The sequence below is a fragment of the Rhineura floridana genome, chromosome 3 (genome assembly GCF_030035675.1).
Source record: "Rhineura floridana isolate rRhiFlo1 chromosome 3, rRhiFlo1.hap2, whole genome shotgun sequence".
Taxonomy (NCBI): Eukaryota; Metazoa; Chordata; class Lepidosauria; order Squamata; family Rhineuridae; genus Rhineura; species Rhineura floridana.
Window position 1 is genome coordinate 231120384 of NC_084482.1, and position 22384 is coordinate 231142767.

The window sequence follows — 22384 nt, forward strand, 5'->3', positions numbered from 1 at the left end:
GAAACTTTTCCCAGCCCCAAGGGCCGCATTGACAGTCAGCCATCGCCTCCAAGGGCCAGTGGTGGGCATGGCCAATATGTAAATGCAAACACACACACACCACACATATAGCACACACACAGACCACACACACACACTTCCCACATGTACAGCACACATGGCACTCAGACAGCTCTTCCTCTTACAGACACATGTGCACGCAGTCACACTCAGGCCGATGATGATGATTAGTTACTACATTTATATCCTGCCCTTCCTCCCAGGATGAGCCAAAGGCAGCAAACTAAACAAAGTAAAACACTCTAAAACATCATCAGAGCAGACGCTGTTATCTTTCCCGTGCCAGGTCAAGACTTTCCTCTTCTCCCAGGCATTTTAGCATGTCTTTTTAAATCGTTTTAAATTTTTAAACTGTGTTTTAAATTGTTTTTAAAAGATGTGTTTTAAATTTGTATATTTGTTTTAATGTTTTTAGTTACTGTAAACCGCCCAGAGAGCTTCGGCTATAGGGCAGTATATGAATACAATAAATAAATAAATACAAATATATTAAAACAAAATATCTTTAAAACCATCTTTTTAAAAAATAAAGCTTTAAAAACGTATTAAGCAATTCCAACACAGACGCAGGCTGGGATAAGGTGTCTACTTAAAAGGCTTGTTGGAAGAGGAAGGTCGTCAGCAGGCGCCAAAGAGATAACAGAGATGGTGCCTGTCTGATATTTAAGGGGAGGGAATTCCAAAGGGCAGGTGCCACTACATACAAACATGCGCTCTCACACACACATGTGCAGACACTGACACATCCACCCGCACGCCCTCTGGCATTTCCAGCCCTCCTCACCCTAGCACTGGACTGGATGAAAATGCAGCCTTTTCCTCCTGAAGAGCAGGCAGAGGGCTTGATCTTAGTGCCAAGACCAGAGACAAAAGATCCCTCTGCCTGCTCTTCAGAAAGGATGTATCTAAAGAGCAGGCAGAGGAATCTTTTATGCCTCAACTCAATCTGAAGACGATGCAGCGGGCCATTTCCCAGGGTTTTGTGGGTCATCTCTGGCCAGCAGACCATTTCCCAGGGCTTGGGGAGCTGTCTCTGGCCAGCAGGCCACAGAATAGCCACTTTTGCTTAAGGCAGACAACGAATCATCCGGTAGAAACACACACAGTTAAAATCAGGAATCCAAGAATGCCACCCTTAACCTTAATCAATTACCTAGAGAGTTAGTGGGCTCGCCAACACTGGAGGCATTCAAGAGGCAGCTGGACAGCCATCTCTCGGGAATGCTTTGATTTGGATTCCTGCATTGAGCAGGGGGTGGGACTGGATGGCCTTATAGGCCCCTTCCAACTCTACTATTCTATGATTCTATGATAAGAGGGACTGCAGGGCTGGCACTTACCAGGGGTCCCCCGTCTCCCGTCTCCCCCTTTTCGCCACCTGGTCCAGGCAGACCCTGTCAAGAGAGAGGACACCGGCAGGTGATGAGGTCTCTGTGGTGGGTAGCCTGACGGGAGGGGGGCGACTCTCTGTTCAGGCTGGTTTTTGCTTACCTGCAGGCCAATGGGCCCCGGGGGCCCATTGAACCCTCGTGTCCCCTCGTCGCCTTTTGCCCCAAAGTGGCCTTGGAGGCCCCTTGCTCCAGGCTCTCCATCTGCACCCTGAAAGGGGAAATAAATGTTTAATAATTAATTAATTAATTTCTATACCGCTTAATATATAAAAATATCTCTAAGCGGTGTACAAGAAAAAAAGAACACAAGAAGTATTATAGAAAGTACACAATGAAGCCATAATGCAAATACACTCATACTTAATACAAATTAACAAATAAATATACCAACGCAGCAGATTCCATCACACTTCCCCACTTATGCCGTACCCTGCTCTGTTCCAACAACTTGGAAGAGTCCTGCTGTAAGCCGTGGTGCATTCAACGAGGCTAAACAGATGAGGCAGGAGGCGCTTGGACACAAGACTCCCTCCCGGAACCTTGCAGGGCGGTGCCCGAGATAAGAAGCAGGTTTGTGTACTATGTTTGGATACAACTGGATGCCAATTTGAACTTTTCAAAACTGCACTCATCTTTTTTGTTCTCAGGTTTCCCGAGCAATGCCGAGTACGAAACTTCTACTAACAAAATAAAATAAAATACTTACCGCAGCTCCTGGTTGCCCGACAGGACCCAGTGGGCCAGGTGGCCCTGGTGGCCCCTGCAGGGGGGAAGGAACGATGTAAGAGATGCCAACGGGGAAGAGGGGGAGGCAAGAGCCCCACCCCCCACTTTCTGGCCTCCCCCCCAGTTCCAGCTGAGACTTACGTGCTCCCCTTTGCTGCCTTTGCCGCCCTTCTGCCCCGCATCACCCACTTCGCCCTGGACAGAGAGAGAAAGACACGGAAGGAGGCTCAGTCCAGATGCCAGGGGGATGGGCAGGGATACGCAGAGGGCCCCCGTGCTGGGCTCTTACCTTGTCGCCATCCTCACCTGGGCCCCCCGGGGTTCCTGCAGGGCCGGGCAGCCCAACGGGACCTTGGACACCGTCACGGCCAGCGGAGCCTATGGGGCCCTTTTCACCCTGAGGGAAGTGATGAGAAAGTGAGGCTGAGGGCACAGGCAGCTATCACTCCCCCCCGCACAAGACACCCCCTCCTGCCATCACCCCCAGTGCCCGGAATCTCAAGACCACACACACAGCTTACAGTTTCTGGGTCTGTTCCGCCTATATTATTATAAAACCCAGGAATCCGGGCTGTCAGGCCTCTCCCCTCCCACCTGCTGTGCTGAGTGGTTCACATACCTCCCCACTCCCTCCAGTCACACTTGGTACCCCCTGCCTCTCCTCCTTTGCTGTAGTCCCCCTTCCCTCCAAGAGAACCCAGGAGTCCTGCCCCCTACCCCAAACTCACAGGCACGCCCTTCTCCCCAGCCGGCCCAGGTTGTCCTTGGGGCCCTGGTCTTCCTGGGGGCCCGATGGGGCCTCCTGGCCCAGGTGTCCCCCTCTCCCCCAGGGATCCCTAGAAGAAAAAGGAAAGAAGGTGTTTGGGCCAGATCCTGCCACGAGGCTGACAGCAGAAGAAAAACGGACCGTGTTGCCCCAACAGCTCATCCCCCAGAACCCTACTAGCAGCGAACGGCCTCAGAGAGACTGCCTGCACTACCTCTCCGCAGTGGGATGCTCACGGTGCAGGCTCTCACCGAGCAGACACACCAGCTCTTTAGACAAGCGTTTCCTGACGAACCTCCTGCTCTGACCGTTGTTTTAACTGTTGTGTTCTTTTCATGGGGTTGCTTGTTACTTATTACATATTTTAATAATGGGCAATTGTATTTTCAGCATTGGTTTTACTATAGTAATTCGGCTGCTGATTTTGTTTGTGAAGTGCCTTGGGAGTCCTCCTTGGAATGAAAGGCAGGATGATGATGATGATATGTTTTATTTCGTTAGTTAGTTATTATTTGATTCATATCCCGCCCTTCCTCCCAGCAGGAGCCCAGGGCAGCAAACAAAAGCACCAAAAACACTTTAAAACATCAGAAAAACAGACTTTAAAATACTAAATAACAATAATCCAGAAACACTCACGGCAGGTCCTGGGGGTCCAGCAGGTCCCTCGTTGCCTTTCAGCCCAGCGCCACCCTGCAGTGGGGAGAAAACAGTTTTAGCCAGGCTAAAAGAGTCCAGAAGAGTTAGAGAGGAAATTGGGGGGGGGGAGGAGACTCCACTTTTCCTCCCCCTCCTCTTAGCACTTGTCTAATCCGTTCTATTTTCAAAAAAATTGTTGCAGTTCTGGGGCCGCCACCAAGAAGTTCTGTCAAGGATGCTGTCATGGCAGATCCTGCATTCAGGCAGAGGTTGGACTAGATGACCTTTAAGGACACTTCCAACTCTACCATTCTGGAAAACAGGGATTGTCCTTCTGTGCAATCAGCCACAGGGGACTGCAAGTTTTTCCCCAAGTACCCCTTCTTCTCTAGGTCCATTTTTTTACACTCTGTCATTCTTCTTTAAAACAGGCACGAATCACTGTCTTGCCACAAACGTGAGACCTCGTGAGCGACACCCCCCTCGTGTGGCCATGGGAATGAGTACACTCTCCTGGTTTCCCCCTGAGCCCCAGCATGGCCAGAGGGTGGCAGACCTTCTGGTGTGGGTTCCATTCCCCTCCCCACAAACACACACAAAAAGCAGCCCTCACACAAGAGCACACAACACAGTTTTCGTCTGGAGGAGATGGTGTGCATTTGTGCAAAGAGAGGGTGAGAATGTTTTCTTCAAAAAATGGAGGATGTGAAAAGGTGCAAAGCGGGTAGGAAACAACCAGAAGTGAAGACCCACTTTAAAAGGGGGGGGCAGCAGTGATGCAGACACACCCCAAGACAAAGAACAAATGCTTTGGTTTGGATTCCTGCGTTGAGCAGGGGGTTAGACTTGATGGCCTTATAGGCCCCTTCCAACTCTACGATTCTATGATTCTATGAACACCCTTTACCTTCTCTGGCTCTCAAGAAGCACTTAATCTCTCTCTAGCTCCAGCCCAACCCACAGAGCAGACGTTGGACACAACTGTTTCCCCACAAAACTTCGTATCCTCCCCCGTGCCTCAATGTTTCCAGGGACTGTGGATCTCCTGAGAGGAAAGCAAAAAGGTACTTGCAGGGGTGCCAGGAAGGCCCCGCTCTCCAGGGAAACCTCGCAATCCAGGCGGCCCGTCCTTCCCCAGGCCTCCAGTGGTGCCGGGGTCACCCTGAAACACATGGGAAGAGCCAAGTTGCCCCCTTTGAATGGAGCACAGAGAACACCTGGAAGTAAGTAGCCCCTTTCCAGGACTGAGCACATGCAAAGCCTCCATCTTGGTTGCACTGCCATTCTGCCACTTTCCCGAAAGAGGAGGGGGTGTCAGGAAAAGGATCCCCTCCCCCACACCCCCAGTCTGCCATCACCACGGAACAGGAGGCAGGACGGGAGTCGATCTCAAGCTGGACATAGGAGTCAGCAGCGTGAAGCAGCTGCAAAAAAGGCTAATGTAATTAACAGGAGCATAGTTTCCAAGCCACAGTGGGGTGGGACAATAGCTCCACTTTATTCTGCACTCATCAGACTTCAGCTGCAGTACAGTGGCCAGTTCTGTGCAAACCACACTTTTAAAGAGGGTGTAGATAAAACAGAATGCGTTCAAAAGAGGGCGCTGAAGACGGTCAGGGGTATGGAACTCAGCAAGTAGGCCTATGAGGAAGGTGGGGGAGAGAATCTATTATTTCATGTGGAAGACGGCCCTAAATGGGATGTTCAACCAGGATGGGCTATTCCGAGACGTGCTGGGTGGGGCCTCGGAACTAAGGGAACGTTAGGGGCGGGTCCTGGAGGGTGAAAGGCAGAGCCTAGCGGTGCCTGGATGCGCTGTGGCTGTGCACCTCAGCGCCACGGCCTTTCTTAAAACACAAGTCCAGTCTCACCCCCTCGGAGCTCCCCCTCCAAGCGTGAAGTCCTGGCACATCTGCACATGTTTAAACCAGTTTGAAGCCTTAGCCGCAGGGCTGGCAGGAGGTGCAGAGGGCACGGCTTCGCTTTGGGCATTTCCTGGCCCCCTCCACTGCGTGCTTCCGGACCCATTGGTGGAATCCTTGACTGACTGGGAGCCCTTAAAGGGTTTTGAGGCTGCAAGGCGGACCTGCCCCACAGCTGGACCCCCTGCGCCCCACCTCCCCTTGCAAGGAGCCCCTCTCCCACGACTGGCCCCCCGCCTTGCACCCGCTGCCACCCTGGATGCCCCCGCCCCCCCGCCGGGCTACCTTGGTCCCTTCCTTGCCAGCTGGGCCAGGCAGGCCTTGCTCTCCCGGGGGTCCAGGTGGGCCCGGGTGGCCTCTCTCCCCCATCTGGCCCGTTTCTCCTGCTGAGCCCTGTCAACGAAAGAGATAAAGTCCTTCTCAGAAGCTATAGATACACACAAACACACAGACGCACAAGCGGAATGACAACACCAAACTCTCCCCCCACAGCTTCCTGCAGCCCCTCTGCCCCTCCCAAAGGAAGCCCCCAGTCCAGTTGCAGGAGCCACTGCCCCACACATGAGGAGAGCCCCTTCTACAGACCCCCACCCACAAACAAATACATACCCCCCCACCCTTGTCTTCTGGATTAACTTGTTCCAGAATTACAAGGGTCAGCTGCTGGCACTGGGGTGGGGGGGAGGGAAGTGGTTGGCATCTCCTTACCTGAGGCCCCACAACCCCCGGACCTCCAGGGGGCCCTGTCTTGCCTTGGAATCCCTGTGAGGCGGAGGAGAAAGAAAGGGGGAGGGAGAGAAGGGAAGGTTACAACTCTTTCCCCCCCTCTGGGTGGGATTCCTTCTGCCTGCCTGACCTAAACTGGCCATTCCACCTGGCCTCAGAAGCGCCAAAGGTGATGGTGGCAGAGAGAGAGACAGCTTCCTGTGAGACCAGCAGGTGCTTCTCAAGCAAGGGTGCAGACTCAGGCAGGCCAGCGGTGCCTTAACCGTTTGGAGATCCTGAGTATGCAAGTCTTGCTTTGCAAATTGAGAAGAGGGTATCAAAGGCTACTAGCCCCAATGGCTATGCTCTCCTCCACAGCCAGGGGCAGCATGATTCTGAATACCATTGGCTGGGGATGCCAAGTGGGGCGAGCGGTGCTCTTGCCCTCGGGTCCTGCTTGCTTGAGGTCTTCCCATTATGGGCGTCTGGTTGGCTGCTGTGAGAACAGGAGGGTGGACTAGATGCCCCCCCTTTGAAGGCCTGATCCAGCTGGAGGCTCTTCTGATGTTCTTAAGACAGTGTTAGACCCGGGGGGGGGGGAATGTGTGTGTGTGTTTTGGGGGGGCTGGGAAAAGACCACACAAGACTCAAATCAGGCCCTTCCTGTGTTAGTCAACAATGTTTACTTATTCCCTGTTTAATTCTGAGCAGGTATAAATTGGGTGTGATATTTTTATTTATTTATTTATTTAAAATATGTCTATCCCGCCCTTCTACCCTATAATAGGGCACTCAGGGTGGCTTACAAAAATAAAATCAAACACGTACATAACAAAATTGTAAACAATAAAATCACAAAAACATTAAAATAAATTAAAATACATAAAATACAAATAGGGAGTGGTACTAAAGGGGACTACAAGGGTAACATAAAACCATGCCGCCTCTGAGATCGGAGACCAGGAGAAGAAACACATTAAAATTGGGAAAAGCTTTCTGGATGCCCTTTGGGTAAGGACAACGTTGTGTGGACAACATGCACGCACACACAAAAGCACACCAGGGGGTACCAAATGCCCTTTAAAATGCTGTGTGTGCACCCCCAGGTCCCAGTTGGCGAAGCCCACGTAAGGAGAAAAGCAACATGCAACGTTTAAACGCAGAGTTTAAAAGGCCACGGAAAGGAGCCTGAGGGGGAATTGGGGGGGGGGATGTCTCCTCAGCTAGCGTGTAGGCCAGGAGTAAATCTGGGAGGAACGCCGGAGAAACACAGCGCAGGAGCAACCAAAGGGCCTTTGTGGCCGTGAGGACTTTGCACAGGCAGTCAGGATTTGAGAAAGGCCAAAGGGAAACGCAAAAGGAGCAGGCCTCAGTAGTTCCTGGGGCCAAATCACAAGATTAAAAAAGTGGGAGGAGAAGCCAAGAGCAGAGCCTGTGGAGTAGCCGGGGGGCAGGAGCCCTCAGCCGCCCAGTCCCAGCGGGAGAGATCCCCACAGGGGAAGAGGACGGGCCACGCAGAGGGAGCAGAGGCAGACTCACGACTTCTCCTCGCTGTCCAGGGTGGCCGGGCAGCCCGTCCTTCCCAGGAGGGCCCTGTGGACAGAGAAAGGGAAAAGAGTCAGTGGGGAGGGACAGCAGCGGGCAGGGGGTGGGAGGCGGGGGGCAGAGAGCTGGCTACTCACTGGAGGCCCCTTCGGTCCAGGGAATCCATTCGGTCCTTGTGATCCTGGGAGCCCCTGCAGAGGAAGGAGAATTGAGGAGCAGCCCCTGAATAGAGAACTGGAAGGCTTCAGGTGGCTCTGTGGGGCACACCGACCCTCCACCTGGCACTGCCCCCTTCTGCGTGCCCCATAAAGGCTTTTTCACCAGCCCTGATCTTCACGCTTCTGTGAAATCTGGGGTAGCCCCATGGTAGGGATGGGATCTGTCACCGGTGCTGGTTCGAAAGCAGTCCGTTGACCTAAGAAGCTGCATTGATTCAATTCGTTCTCTGTCTGCCACCTGCTGCATTTACCCATCCAGGGATTTTTTGCTTGGAAAAAATATTGATATTAATATTGATACTTTTAAAGGAAGTATCAATATTTCAAAAGGAAATATTGGTAAATTATCGTTCTTATAATCATTTTAGAGGCAGATTTTTTTTAAAAAAAGTTTGTTTTCAAAAATAGCTGTGAGAATTCACTATGTTAAAATCAGATCCACCTGCGACTGAGAATAAATGAATTAATGAAAAATTTGGTACCAAATCCGAACTGGATGGAATTCTAGCATATCCCTAGCCTAAGGCGTCCTCTGTGGTCTCGCATCTCTGCCTGTTTTTTGTCTGGGAGCATCTTACCATTGGAACTCACCACCACCAGACATTCACATAATCTGGCCCCTCCCATTTTCAAAGAAGCACCTCAAAAATCTGTCCCCTGCTTTTAATCCCCTGAGCTTCTAACTTGGGGTTCTCTCTTCCTCTTCCTCCTAAATCATTTTTCCTTACACCCCCCCGCTGCCACCCACCTTCTGTCTTCAGACATCTCTTTGCTTAGATTGTAACCTGGGAGGTTTACGTTTTATCACCATTAACCTCGGGGCATATCTGGTTATTTTTATAAGCTAAAGGAATAATAAACAGATATTATTTATTCAGCTGGGGGTTGGGGAGGGGAGCCCAGTCCACACACTCACCCGTTCCCCGGGGGGTCCGGCTGGACCTTCGCTGCCAGAGGTGCCCTGCGTGGGGGGGGGCATAAAGAAAGAGGAGGGGAGTCACTGAGGTGTTTGAGGGACACACTCAATCATTTGTGGACACATACAAAGGTTTGTGTACTCACTAGCCCACAGATGTACACACATACACACAGAGAGAATCACACACACACACATAAGGCTGCGAATGCCTTCAGAGCAACGGGAAGGGCTGTAGCCCAGTGGGTAGAGCCCTTGCTTTGCTTGCAGAGGACCCCCAATGGCGGCATCTCCAGGTAGGTCTGGGAGAGACCCCGTCTGAAACCTTGGAGAGTCACTGCTGCCAGTTTGTGCAATCAATACTGAGCCAGATGGGCCAATGGACATGTGGCATCCTCCTACGCATGTAAACAGTCTGCCCTGATCAAGAAAGGGAAAGGGAGAGAGGCAGCTGGGAAGCAAAAGGGCAGGAGTTCTGGATCCAGCCCTTGGAGAAGCACCCAGTTCCAAAACAGTTCCGAATCAGGCCTAATTCCGCTCTCCACGCTGAACACACACGTCTTCATTGGGGCCTTTCACGCTTGAGATATATATTTCCAGGGCCCTCCCTATTCTTGTGACTGTGACTTCTTTCAAACTGTTTTTCAAATAGGACGTCAGTTGTGGGGCAGGCAAAGGCAGAGCTTTGCAGAAAGGGAGTTTTGAAGGCAGTGCCAATCAGCTGATTGGGGGACCCTGCAGACTCCTGTGAGCAGGTGCTTCTCAAGAGCTGACAATCAGCTGACTGTTGGGCCTTCCCTGCCCAGAACAGAGCAAAAACTGGTCACCTGACTCTGCAAGTGACAAGTGGGTGGCCCTGCCCACCTGTCAAACCTGGCCTGTGAGGGATAGAGACTTGCCTCTTTGGTCACGCTCCAGCGGTCACGCTCACTCACACCCCCAGACATTTATGCCTGTAGGAAACAGGGAAAGGCCCAGACCAGCCCCCAAGGCAACCCACAAGCCCCAGAGAGAGAGAGAGAGAGAGAGAGAGAGAGAGAGAGAGAGAGAGAGAGCACAGCCCACATTTCTCCCCCCCACCTGAACCCACAACCAACCTTTGCTCCTGGCTTCCCTGTGGCTCCTCGTGGCCCTCGCTGCCCTCGGGGGCCCTACAGGAACAAGTGGGGGGGTGAGAGAGAGAGAATAGGTAAGAGGTCCACAGGCAGCTCATCCCAGTAGCCTCCCTCCTTCCCCTCCCCACTCCCCTTTCTGCCGTTTGTAAGGGGGGGCAAGACCATATTGATCCCTGGTGGTGTGAGAGCCACCACCATCTCAACTGCAAGCATGGAAAAGCAGGTGCCCCCACCTGGCCTTCGCATCTGGGGATGGGGAGGGAGGAGACAGATTCAGGGGAGATCACTTCTGATGATGTGGGAATTGGGGCGGAAGGAAGAGGCAAATCTCCCTCTCTCTGGTGGCCCTAAAAATCAGACTCCATCAAGGTCAGGGCTGCATGTAAGGATATATATATGATATGGACTGCCTTCAAGTCAATTCCAACTTATGGGCGACGCCATGAATAGGGTTTTCATGGTAAGCGGTATTCAGAGGAGGTTTACCATTGCCTTCCTCTGAGGCTGAGAGGCAGTGATTGGCCCACGGTCACCCAGTGAGCTTCATGGCTGTGTGGGGATTCAAACACTGGTCTCCCAGATCATAGTCCAACACCTTAACCACTACACCACACTGGCTCTCATGGAAGGAACAAGGGTCTAATTTGACGCTGGGTGCAGGATTCAGCATCCAGAGGGTGTCCTCTTTCATTTGTTTTAAAAAAGCAAGCTTCTAGACCTCACGGGGGACAAGACGTGCTTGAACATGTGGCTTCACACTTTACACAGAAAACACAGTTGCAGAGGGTTCAGGACTCCTACGCTGGTGTCTCCTACGAGCAGCCCACATGCATCTGATGGAGTTTGGGGACACTCCAGGGCCGCCATGCTTTTACGCCAGCCTGAGCTAGTTCACCAGAAGAGACCCCCCGACCCACCTTGCTCCTCCTATCTGCAGGGATCGTCCCTTGAAGCCTCGTGGCATGGGGGTGGCCCTGGTCAGAATCATTGCCACATCCTCAGTTGCGCCCAGCAGCCACTGGTTATTCTGGGAGTATTTGTGTTGCGAATTAAGCAGAGGGGAGAATTTGCTCCACCCTGAAGCTCCGGCACGGCCTGATCACTGACAGGGGAAGACAAGGGCATTGATAGCCAGGCGGCTGTTCCAAGCCCTTGGGATGACAGTCACACCCTTCTGCCAGGGCTGGGGGCTGAAACTAGGAGCAGGGGGCAAGCGGATTTGGATTGTAGGAGGGTGGGTGGGGACAGACTGATGCTGCTCTAGGCCTTGCACAGCCTGCCTGTGTGCTTGCTTCTGCGCCCTCAGCAATCCCTGTGCGTTTGTGAACAGGGGGTTACAAAGACACCCCAAGTCTCTCCCTGCAGGGAAAACTGGCCCAGCAAAATGGGGTGTGGGAAAAGAAGGGGCCACCCCTCCCAGCAAGACCAATTTTGCCTGACTTTTCTGCAGCTTAAGAAGAATTCAAATGTTTGGGGTTCTGGGATGCAAAGAAGAAGCAACTGCAGCCCCCCACACACACACAATAAAACAATCCATGTTTGAAGTGGGGGGAGGGAGATGGGCATGGACGAAAGAAGGGCAAAGTACCTCCCCCAACATACACACACACGCATGAGCCCCCCAGCCTTCCTTCCCTATGACTCACCGTGGGGCCCCGCTCGCCTCGGGGTCCAGCCTTCCCGTAGACACCCTGCAAGGGGGGGCGAGAGAAAGGAGATGAGCTCAAGAGACATCCCCTCCCCCTCAGATCCCCTTCTCTGTGCCTGACCCTCTCCCCCAATTTTGGAGCCAGCAAATGTAGAAACACGATGATGGGGGGACAGAGGAGCATCTACAATTCTGCCCTGGAACAAGATTGATTGATTTATTCTTTGATTTGTATCCCGCCCTTCCTCCCAGCAGGAGCCCAGGGCGGCAAACAAAAGGACTAAAAACACATTAAAACAGAACATCTTTAAAAACATTGTTTTACAAAAAAGCTTTAAAAGCATATTAAAAACCAATTCCAACACAGATGCAGACTGGGATAAGGCCTCTACTTAGAAGGCTTGTTGAACGAGGAAAGTCTTCAATAGGCAATGAAAAGATGACAGAGGTGGCGACTGCCTAATATTCAAGGGGAGGGAGTTCCACAGGGAATCCCAATTATTTGTGAAAAGAATAAAAGAGAAGCATATTCACGTAACAAAAACCACCTCCCAGTTTACTTAATTCAGATTAAATTCAGGGGAAGAACTACGGCTGGGTGGGTAGAAGATCTGCCTTGCATGCAGAAGGTCCCAAGGCCACTCCCTCGCTGGGAGAGAGCCCCGCCCAAAGCCTCTCCCTCTGTCCCTACATTTCTGTGTCCCCAGAAGTCGGCCATGGAAATGGGGAGAAATTCCGTCCTGTTTGCATTTTAATGAGAAACTCCTTCATTTGCACTTCTAGATCCGATACACAAACCAGGAAACAATCATCCTTCTACATGCAAACTTCTCCGAATTTGGCAATACAATCCTCCAACCAAACGACGTGTATAAAAATGGATAATAGAGGAAAGGGTGCGAAAAATGCTTATTTAGAGAAAATATCAGACAAAAATGCCTTATATTAGGGACAACTGCTTGCAAAAATGTGTACATCAGGAGAAATTTGCACAAAAATGCTGACACATTTTCACAAGTTTTTTTTTAAGAAAAGCTGCAGAAATCAATTTAAAACTGGAAAAATGAGAAACTGAATTGGACAGATTCAGTCATTCTTAAGTGACACAGAGAACGTACAGAGTACTTTTCCTGCCCAACCCTTGACCAAAACTCCCTATAGCCAGCTCCCCCTCTGTCAGAGCGACAGGAGAGAGCGTCGGTGTAAAGGTGTCCGAGCGTGTGATGTGTGCAGGGAGGCTTGGACCTCCAATTCCCCCGCAGAAGAGAACCACACTGAAAGACCAACCCATCACATCGCATCATATTTGCACAGACTGTGAGGGTCACATACACTATTGCTGTTCCCAGCACTCTTCCCACCCCCTCTCCTCTCTCCTGGAGGCTCGTAGGAGACTTCCTTCCCCAAAAGACACACTGAAAGTGAAGGTGCTTGGGAGGGGTGAAGAGGGAGCTCCTGGAAGAGAGGGCTACTTACCCGCCCCCCTTTCTCGCCATTCGTCCCGGGGAATCCAGGGAAGCCTTGAGAGCCCTGAGGAGAAAGAGGAAGGCGTCAGCGGAAGGCAGGAGGGGGTCTCGGCACAAATGGTGTGACTGGACATGGAGGAGAGGAAGGAGGGCTGAGAGGCCAGGAGGACCTCCTGGGGCACACACAGATGGGCCCCGCAGGAGGCACAACAAGCAGGACTCATAAATGGGATTCACAAATGGCTTTTCTCCCTACAAGGAGATGGGGAGATCCCACACACACCCGTCGCTTTTCAGGCACAATGTCACCACAACATGTACCCACAGAAGTAAACTTTATCCTTCCTCCTTTGCATATGAACAAAAATTGCTTCCATGCTTGGCCTTTTCCCTCCTCAAATTGCCACCCCTTGCTCACTCACTTTTCACAGAGAATCCAGGCAATATTGCTGAGAGTCCCCATTGGCACTCTGGTGTTTTCCATGTTGCTCTCTCTTTCCCTGCACCCCCCCAGCTGATTTGTGCAATTATTTTGCAGTGAAATGAAATTGCAGGGCTACCCTGACTTGTATGGACTGCAAAACATGACTTATGAACCTTTAATTAAAAGCTTCCTGTTGGTCACTTTGCCTCCAAACTGACTTCATTGCATGGAATCCCTGAAGCTACCCCATTCATCCACCTTATCAGAGTTCCTTCCTTCCTTTCCATTCCTCTTTCCTTCTTGCCTCTGCAGATTGTGTGTGTATAGCACACCAAAGTTAGAAAGGAATTACTCTCATTTGCTTTCCAGAAATTAACTCCAACAAACACAGTTTGAAACAGAGCAAGGAGGAAGCTTTTAATTACCATTGCAGAGTACCTTACTGGTGAGAAAACATTTTAGAGGGATCTTAGCCAGGGGGAAGGGTTAAAACAGGTGGATCCTCTCTTTTAATTCCTCTTCCAGTTCATTATGGAAAAGCAGTGCCTCAGCTGAGCTAAAGGGTGCTAACATGCAAGTACCAAAACAGCCTTCAAGCAAATCCACTACTAGTTCTACAGACCTTGGGTCCCTGTCTCCCTGGATACCCAGGCAGACCTGGCACGCCCAGTTTTCCCTGCAAGAAAGAGAGACATAACAAATATGAGCAAGGGGGCCTCATTCACCCAGGGAGCACCTACGGAAACCCCACGGCAGCCAACTCAGGAAAGGGAAACCAACCCAAAGGGACCAAGGGCCATCCTGCCCTCACTGCCGCCCCGCAATCCGCACCTTCTCTCCTAGAAGCCCGAGGGGGCCTGGATCTCCAGGGGGGCCACTCCGACCTTTGGAGCCTTCTGGGCCATCTTCACCTCGGGATCCTGGGACACCAATTTCACCCTGAGCACGGAGAGGAAGCAGAGAGGGAGAGAGCATAAAACAGGCTCCAGGAATGATGATGGAAGGGAGCCTTTAAAAGCAGGAGGGGCGGCTCACCCGGTCGCCTTTCACGCCCATGTCGCCCTTGAAGCCAGCAAATCCATCTTCTCCCTACAGGAAGCAAAAGCAAGGCGGCATTAAGGGGGAAACCAGGAGGAGGCACTCCCAGCCTCACCCCCCAAAGGATACCCCGGCAATCACCCAGCAATCACTGCTCTCTTGGGAACGGGGCCTGATCAAAGCCTTGCAAAGCGATGAGCAGTGGGTGGAGACACCCCGGAGAGAAGAGGGTTCTTCTCCCTCTAGAGACACCCATTGAAGACCCAAGGCCAACAACTACCCTCCTTCACACAAAGGCTTACGCTGGCAGCCGGCTCCTGCTTTTCGATGGTGGTGATCCCATGACGGAATTTATTTATTTATTATTTAATTTATATCCCTCCCTTCTTCCCAGCAGGAGCCCAGGGCGGGAAACAGAAGGCTAAAAACATTTTAAAACATCATAAAAACAGATCTTAAAATTCATTAAAACAGAACGTTAAAAACATTTTGAAAAACATCTTTAAAAAAGGGTTAAAACATTATTTAAAAAAACATATTAACAAGCAATTCCGACACAGACACAGACTGGGATAGGTCTCAACCTAAAAGGCTTGTTGAAAGAGGAAAGCCTTCAAAAGGCACCAAAAAGATAGCAGAAATGCCGCCTGCCAAATATTTAAGGGGAGGAAATTCCACAGGGTAGGTGCTGCCACACTAAAGGTCCGCTTCCTATATTGTGCAGAACGGACCTCCTGATAAGATGGTATCTGCAGGAGGCCCTCACCTGCAGAGCGCAGTGATCGGCTGGGTACGTAAGGGGTAAGATGGTCTTTCAGGTATCCTGGAATTCCCTCTCCAGAGAGAGCTGCCAGCCACCAACTGGGTGACCGGTGATCCTCCCAGCACCAGATCTTAAAGGCCTTCGTGCCACGCAATTCTAGGCACGTTTACTTGGAAGCAAGCCCTGCAAAAGCCAATGGTGTTTACTCCCGTGTAAAGCATGCCTTATCCTCACCAGACTTTGAAATGTTTAGTATTGCTTGTTTGAATCTGATGCTTTTTAAGTATTGGTTCACTTTTATTTATAACATTCATAAAATTTATTGAAAATGGAAATGGCCTGCTTTGATTCCAACTTATGGCGCCCTATGAATAGGGTTTTCATGGTAAGCGGTATTCAGAGGGGGTTTCCCATTGTTACGTTACGTTTTATTTCTAGGCCGCCTTTCGGCCAAATAGGCCCCCAAGGCAGCTTACACACAAAAAAAATACAAATACAAAATACCAAAAAAACCCAAAACAATTTACCAAAAAAATAAATAAATCAAACTAACAAAGTCCTCACATCTCTAAAAAAACCAGGAGCAGCAAACCGAAAGCATTCATCTTCCTGGTAAAGGGCAGTCCCCAGAAAAATGTCACTCAGAACAGGGGTGGGGGGCAAAGCAGGTGGAAAAGCGTGCCCCTTGATGGTCCCAGCACAGTCCCATCCCTGCAGCAGCACGTCTCAGCCGGCAGCTCCTCCTGATAAGGCCCAGGCAGAGGGGTGGGGCAAGGCAGGTGGAACTGCTTGCCCCTTGATGGCCTTCCTCTGAGGCTGAGAGGCAGTGACCGACCCAAGGTCACCCAGTGAGCTTCACGGCTGTGTGGGGATTTGAACCCTGGTCTCCCAGGTCATAGTCCAACACTCTGACCACTACACCACACTGGCTCTCATATAATTTATAATTTATTAAACGATACTATTGTCCCGTTTCATTATGTATTTAGTTCTTTATCTGACAGTTTATGAATCGCTTCTCATAAGCTGTTGGTAAGCCATCTGTACTGTTTGACTTGAGCTTTATGTTAGGAAATGCCCTGTAAACCATTGGCTGAAAGGCAGTATGCAAATATAATTAGATGTTTACGAAGCAGATAGAAGAGCCATTATAAAAGGTGACCCATTTTGCACTGAAAGGACCGAAGCCCGGCAGCACCTACAACAGTTGTGTAGAATTCCACATGCTCAATTCCCTTTTCCACACAAAGATACAAGACAGTGACGTATCTGAAGGTTTGTCATGTAAAACGTTAGGAGGAAATTCCTAGTGGGAAGAGCTGCTCAGCAATGGAACACGTTGCCAGGAAATTGTTGCTTTACTAGAGATATTTAAGCAGAGGCCTGTTGGGGACACTGTGGCAATGGGTCCCGCACTGAGCATGGGGTCAGACTAGATGACTGTGAAGATCCCTTTCAACTCTTATGATCCTGGGATTGCAATCTAGGGAAAGCTGAAATAGTTTTACTAGAAAAACTCCTGACGTCACAGTGAATTTGATGGAGGGTCAGCAAGCCGCGAATTATTTTGTGGACAGAGGAGGCTCCCATCATAAGAATCCTCTACTCCAGCTCCTAATTATAGGGGGAAATCTGCACGCAGTCATGCCAACGTCTCTTGCAAACAAGTCGTTCCCTTGCCGACAAGCATTTGTCTTGCGTTTTGTTTTTCTTTTATTTTTTGATCCACCAGTTTCCTTTCCAGCGACGGCCTCTAGGTCACTCACCTTCTCACCTTTATGCCCCTTCAGGCCTCGGACGCCATCAACTCCCTGCGAGGTGTGACAAAGAGAGGTTAGTATCTACATTCTAGGAATAGGGAAGGCTTCTGTTCCCTCCGCTGCAAGGCTGTGCAATCCTCTACTTCCCCAAAGGGCTCAAATGCACAAAGGGTTGCCACCTTTTTTAGCTAGCAGAGCCCCTGCACTTTTAAAACCACTGCACAGCACGCCACAATTTAACTGGTGAAATGTTTCCCCAAACATGCAGTTGCAGGGGTGAAAGGAACTCAACCTGCTGAATGTCCTTCTTGTGCAGTGTTATAAAGGCAAAAAGGCTCAAGGTGTTTGGGTGTTCAGTGGATTTCAAAAAGATGTTTGCTTCATTGAATTACATCCCTAAATTTTCTACAGTATCGTGAACTTTGTAGCATCATGCATGCATCAGGGTCAGCAAACAGTCCCCGTGGCTTAGAGCAAATTTCTTCTTATACACATCTTTGTATGCAATTTTGCCCAATATACATATTTTTGCAAAGCGGTTTCCCCTAATATAATGCATTTTTGCATGTTACTTATGCACACGTTACCAGAGTGTTTGCATTTCTGTACATGTCTTTTGGCCTGAGAACTGCTTTGCAAACTTCAGAGAAGTGCATATTTTGAAAGATGGCCGTGTTTCAGTCTGCGAATTGCTTTGGAAAGTGCAAATTTGGTAGATTGGCCTTTCAGTGTGAACTGAATCAAATGTCTCCCCATGCCTGCTCCCAAGACCATCCCCCAAGGCGCAAGCATCCCTCCTGAGCTCCCCTTCAACACACGTCTCCCGCTGCCCTTGCAAACATGCCCAGACAAATATTCCCAGATGGAAAGGCCTGTGCAGCGCAGGCAAGGGAGGGTGGCAAATCCAGCCATGGCAAGCCCCGGGAGCCAATCACGCACTTACCTTTGCACCGCGAGGGCCTGGATAGCCAACAGGGCCTTGAGGACCGGATGGGCCCTGGAAGGTGGAACAGAAAAACAGGCAGCCAATCAGAGGAGGAAGGCGAATTCAGAATCAGAAGGACGAATGCCTCAATGCTTTTTTAAAGCTTTTAAAAAAATGTTTTTAACATTGTTTTGTTTTAATGTATTTTAAGGTCTGTTTTTATGATGTTTTAAAGTGTTTTTAACATTTCTGTTTGCTGCCCTGGGCTCCTGCTTGGAGGAAGGGCGGGATATAAATCAAATAATGAATAAATAAATAATAAATGCCTGTGGGAACATTCTCCCCAATAAGGGCTATTGACAGCTTTCCTCCTTGCCACCCCAATACTCCTGTGATTTTTAACAGCTCCATGGCAGGCACAAATTCAACTTCTGCAGCATTCCACCCCCATCACTTCTCCTCCATGCCAGTAAAAGCTGGATTTCTGCCTGTCGTGTTTCTGTTAAGAGGCAAAAGGAACCCTTGACAGGAAAGAAATGTGACAGCCGCCCCATCACCATCCCACACACACTTTCTCCACCCCCTTGGTCATTTTGCAACTCCCTCACTTTTCCTACATATCTCTGGACTTCAGGCAAGGTGACCATATCAAGCTGCTTGAGATATAACCCTCTGAATCCATTTCTTCTACTTAACAAAATTGTGTGTGTGCATGTCCCCTACTGCAAGAGTTTTGCACTATGTGCCTGCCTCCCTGTGTGTTGTTTGAGACTGTGCTGCCACCTGGTGGATGGAATAAGGAGGTGCTTTGAGTGTTGATTTCTCCTGTCACCTGGTGTCCGGAAAGGGCACAGCATGCAAGCAGGTGTAAGAGAGAATGTCCAAAAAAGGGGTGAATCAGTTGGTTTGTTGGGGCTCCTCTTTGAAGGTTTCCCCACCCATTAAAGCTAGATTAACTAAGCACATAGAAGAACAAGCCTTGCTGAAGCAGAGCCAGCATGGCTTCTGCAAGGGAAAGTCCTGTCTCAGTAACCTATTAGAATTCTTTGAGAGTGTCAACAAGCATATAGATAGAGGTGATCCAGTGGACATAGTGTACTTAGACTTTCAAAAAGCATTTGACAAGGTACCTCACCAAAGGCTTCTGAGGAAGCTTAGCAGTCATGGAATCAGAGGAGAGGTCCTTTTGTGGATAAGGAATTGGTTAAGAAGCAGAAAGCAGAGAGTAGGAATAAACAGTTCTCCCAATGGAGGGCTGTAGAAAGTGGAGTCCCTCAAGGATCGGTATTGGGACCTGTACTTTTCAACTTGTTCATTAATGACCTAGAATTAGGAGTGAGCAGTGAAGTGGCCAAGTTTGCTGACAACACTAAATTGTTCAGGGTTGTTAAAACAAAAAGGGATTGCGAAGAGCTCCAAAAAGACCTCTCCAAACTGAGTGAATGGGCGGAAAAATGGCAAATGCAATTCAATATAAACAAGTGTAAAATTATGCATATTGGAGCAAAAAATCTGAATTTCACATATACGCTCATGGGGTCTGAACTGGCGGTGACCGACCAGGAGAGAGACCTCGGGGTTGTAGTGGACAGCACGATGAAAATGTCGACCCAGTGTACGGCAGCTGTGAAAAAGGCAAATTCCATGCTAGGGATAATTAGGAAAGGTATTGAAAATAAAACAGCCGATATCATAATGCCGTTGTATAAATCTATGGTGCGGCCGCATTTGGAATACTGTGTACAGTTCTGGTCGCCTCATCTCAAAAAGGATATTATAGAGTTGGAAAAGGTTCAGAGGAGGGCAACCAGAATGATCAAGGGGATGGAGCGACTCCCTTACGAGGAAAGGTTGCAGCATTTGGGGCTTTTTAGTTTAGAGAAAAGGCGGGTCAGAGGAGACATGATAGAAGTGTATAAAATTATGCATGGCATTGAGAAAGTGGATAGAGAAAAGTTCTTCTCCCTCTCTCATAATACTAGAACTCGTGGACATTCAAAGAAGCTGAATGTTGGAAGATTCAGGACAGACAAAAGGAAGTACTTCTTTACTCAGCGCACAGTTAAACTATGGAATTTGCTCCCACAAGATGCAGTAATGGCCACCAGCTTGGATGGCTTTAAAAGAAGATTGGACAAATTCATGGAGGACAGGGCTATCAATGGCTACTAGCCGTGATGGCTGTGCTCTGCCACCCTAGTCAGAGGCAGCATGCTTCTGAAAACCAGTTGCCGGAAGCCTCAGGAGGGGAGAGTGTTCTTGCACTCGGGTCCTGCTTGCGGGCTTCCCCCAGGCACCTGGTTGGCCACTGTGAGAACAGGATGCTGGGCTAGATGGGCCACTGGCCTGATCCAGCAGGCTCTTCTTATGTTCTTATGTTCTTATGAGCAGTTCCAAGGTCTGCAGACTGGCTCAGTACCAGCTCTGCGTGGAGTACTCCCTCTGAAGGAGCTAGCGTGCAGTTTGGGGGTGCTCCTAGATCCATCAGTGGCTCCAAGTACCCCTTACCAACTCCAGTTGCTTCACCACCTATGATCATTCCTGGACAGGGATAGCCTTGCCAGGTTGGTACATACAATGGTAATTCCTATGGTTAGACTACTGTAATGTGCTGTAAGTGGGCCTACCCTTCCGCCTGGTTCAGAAGCTGCAGCTGTCACAGTGTTAAGGGGGACATTCAACTTTGCACGTAATCCACCAGTGCTGAAAGATCTGCACTGGCTGCCTGTTAGCTATTCCCAACCTCAAGGTTTTGTTGTTGACATTTAGAGACCTAATCAACTAGGTCTTTAGCAGACCACTTCCCCCACTACAGACCAAGGCGATCTTTTAAGATCTCCCAAGGGGACCCTGCTGATCATTGCATGACCAGGAGATTGCCTCTTGGTGACAATGCAGCATGTGGGCTTCCCACCCTCTGCAATGTCCTCCTCCCTTAGAAAAGTAGTGATGTGGAGACAGTAATGACCTTTAAATGCCTCTTTAAGATGTATATGTTTACCCACGCTTTCCTGGACTCTCTTGCATTTTTTTTATACACTGCTCATTTTCATTTGTGATATACAGCTGCATTTTCTATTTATCTCATACATATATATATGGACTATATACCACATAATTAGACATCTAAGATACATAATTACATATTTTTAGAATGTGTGGTGAAAGCTGCTCTTAAAATACTTCGAAGAAACAAATCACCAGGAACAGATGGCATACCAACAGAGTTGCTACAAGCTACTCTGTCCAAATTTTGACAAAAATCTGTCAACAAATATGGAAAACTAAACAATAGCCCACAGACTGGAACTGTTCAATATACATCCCAACTCCAAAGAAAGGGGATCCCAAGGAATGCAGTAATTTTGAAACGATTGCCTTAATATCCCATGCAAGTAAAGTAATGCTCAAGATTTTACAACAAAGGCTCTTACCATATATGGAGCGAGAAATACCAAACGTCCAAGCTGGATTTAGAAAGGGAAGAGGCACCACAGATCGTATCGCAAACATACGTTGGATAATGGAACAGACCAAGGAATTTCAGAAGAAAATCACCCTGTGCTTTATAGATTACAGCAAAGCCTTTGACTGTGTAGATCATGAAAAACTGTGGAATGCTTTAAAAGCAATGGGGGTGCCACAGCATCTGATTGTCCTGATGCGCAACCTATACTCTGCTCAAGAGGCTACTGTAAGGACAGAATATGGAGAAACCAATTGATTCCCAGTCAGAAATGGTGTGAGACAGGGGTGTATTTTATCACCCTATTTGTTTAATCTGTACGCAGAACATATCATACGGAAAGCGGGATTGGACCAAGATGAAGGAGGTGTGAACATTGGAGAAATATCAATACCTTAAGATATGGAGACGATACCATACTACTAGCAGAAACCAGTAATGATCTGAAATGAATGCTGATGAAAGTTAAAGAGGAAAGCACAAAAGCAGGACTACACCTGAATGTCAGAAAGACTAAAGTAATGAAAACAGAAGATTTATGTAACTTTAAAGCTAACAACAAAGACATTGAACTTGTCAAGAATACAGTCCTTGACCAAAATGGAGACAAAAGGCAAGAAATCAGAAGAAGGCTAGGACTGGGGAGGGCAGCTGTGAGAGAACTAGAAAAGGTCCTCAAATGCAAAGATGTATCACTGAACACCAAAGTCAGGATCATTCAGACCATGGTATTCCCGATCTCTATGTATGGATGTGAAAGTTGGACAGTGAAAAGAAAAATCAACTCCTTTGAAATGTGGTGTTGAAGGAGAGCTTTGCGCATACCATAGACTGCGAAAAAGACAAATAATAGTGTGTTAGAACAAATTAAACCAGAACTATCACTAGAAG

At 49.2% G+C, this 22384-nt stretch overlaps 1 protein-coding gene across 2 annotated transcripts in view; it reads right to left on the reverse strand.

The window, feature by feature from the left end:
* Nucleotides 1–22384, reverse strand: part of COL11A2 (collagen type XI alpha 2 chain) — a 94248-nt gene that overhangs the window by 24166 nt on the left and 47698 nt on the right. The window contains exons 26-46 of one of the 2 annotated variants that reach the window (XM_061621505.1): nt 18046–18099; nt 17109–17153; nt 14577–14630; nt 14373–14480; nt 14164–14217; nt 13128–13181; nt 11650–11694; nt 9986–10039; nt 8889–8933; nt 7892–7945; nt 7749–7802; nt 6213–6266; nt 5790–5897; nt 4655–4744; nt 3583–3636; nt 2906–3013; nt 2467–2574; nt 2319–2372; nt 2158–2211; nt 1552–1659; nt 1401–1454 (exon numbers count right to left, since the gene is read on the reverse strand). In XM_061621505.1, coding sequence (XP_061477489.1) covers nt 1401–1454; nt 1552–1659; nt 2158–2211; nt 2319–2372; nt 2467–2574; nt 2906–3013; nt 3583–3636; nt 4655–4744; nt 5790–5897; nt 6213–6266; nt 7749–7802; nt 7892–7945; nt 8889–8933; nt 9986–10039; nt 11650–11694; nt 13128–13181; nt 14164–14217; nt 14373–14480; nt 14577–14630; nt 17109–17153; nt 18046–18099 — 1413 coding nt within the window. The remainder of the gene's footprint in view (nt 1–1400; nt 1455–1551; nt 1660–2157; nt 2212–2318; nt 2373–2466; nt 2575–2905; nt 3014–3582; nt 3637–4654; nt 4745–5789; nt 5898–6212; nt 6267–7748; nt 7803–7891; nt 7946–8888; nt 8934–9985; nt 10040–11649; nt 11695–13127; nt 13182–14163; nt 14218–14372; nt 14481–14576; nt 14631–17108; nt 17154–18045; nt 18100–22384) is intronic. The other variant, XM_061621506.1, reaches the window with a different exon arrangement.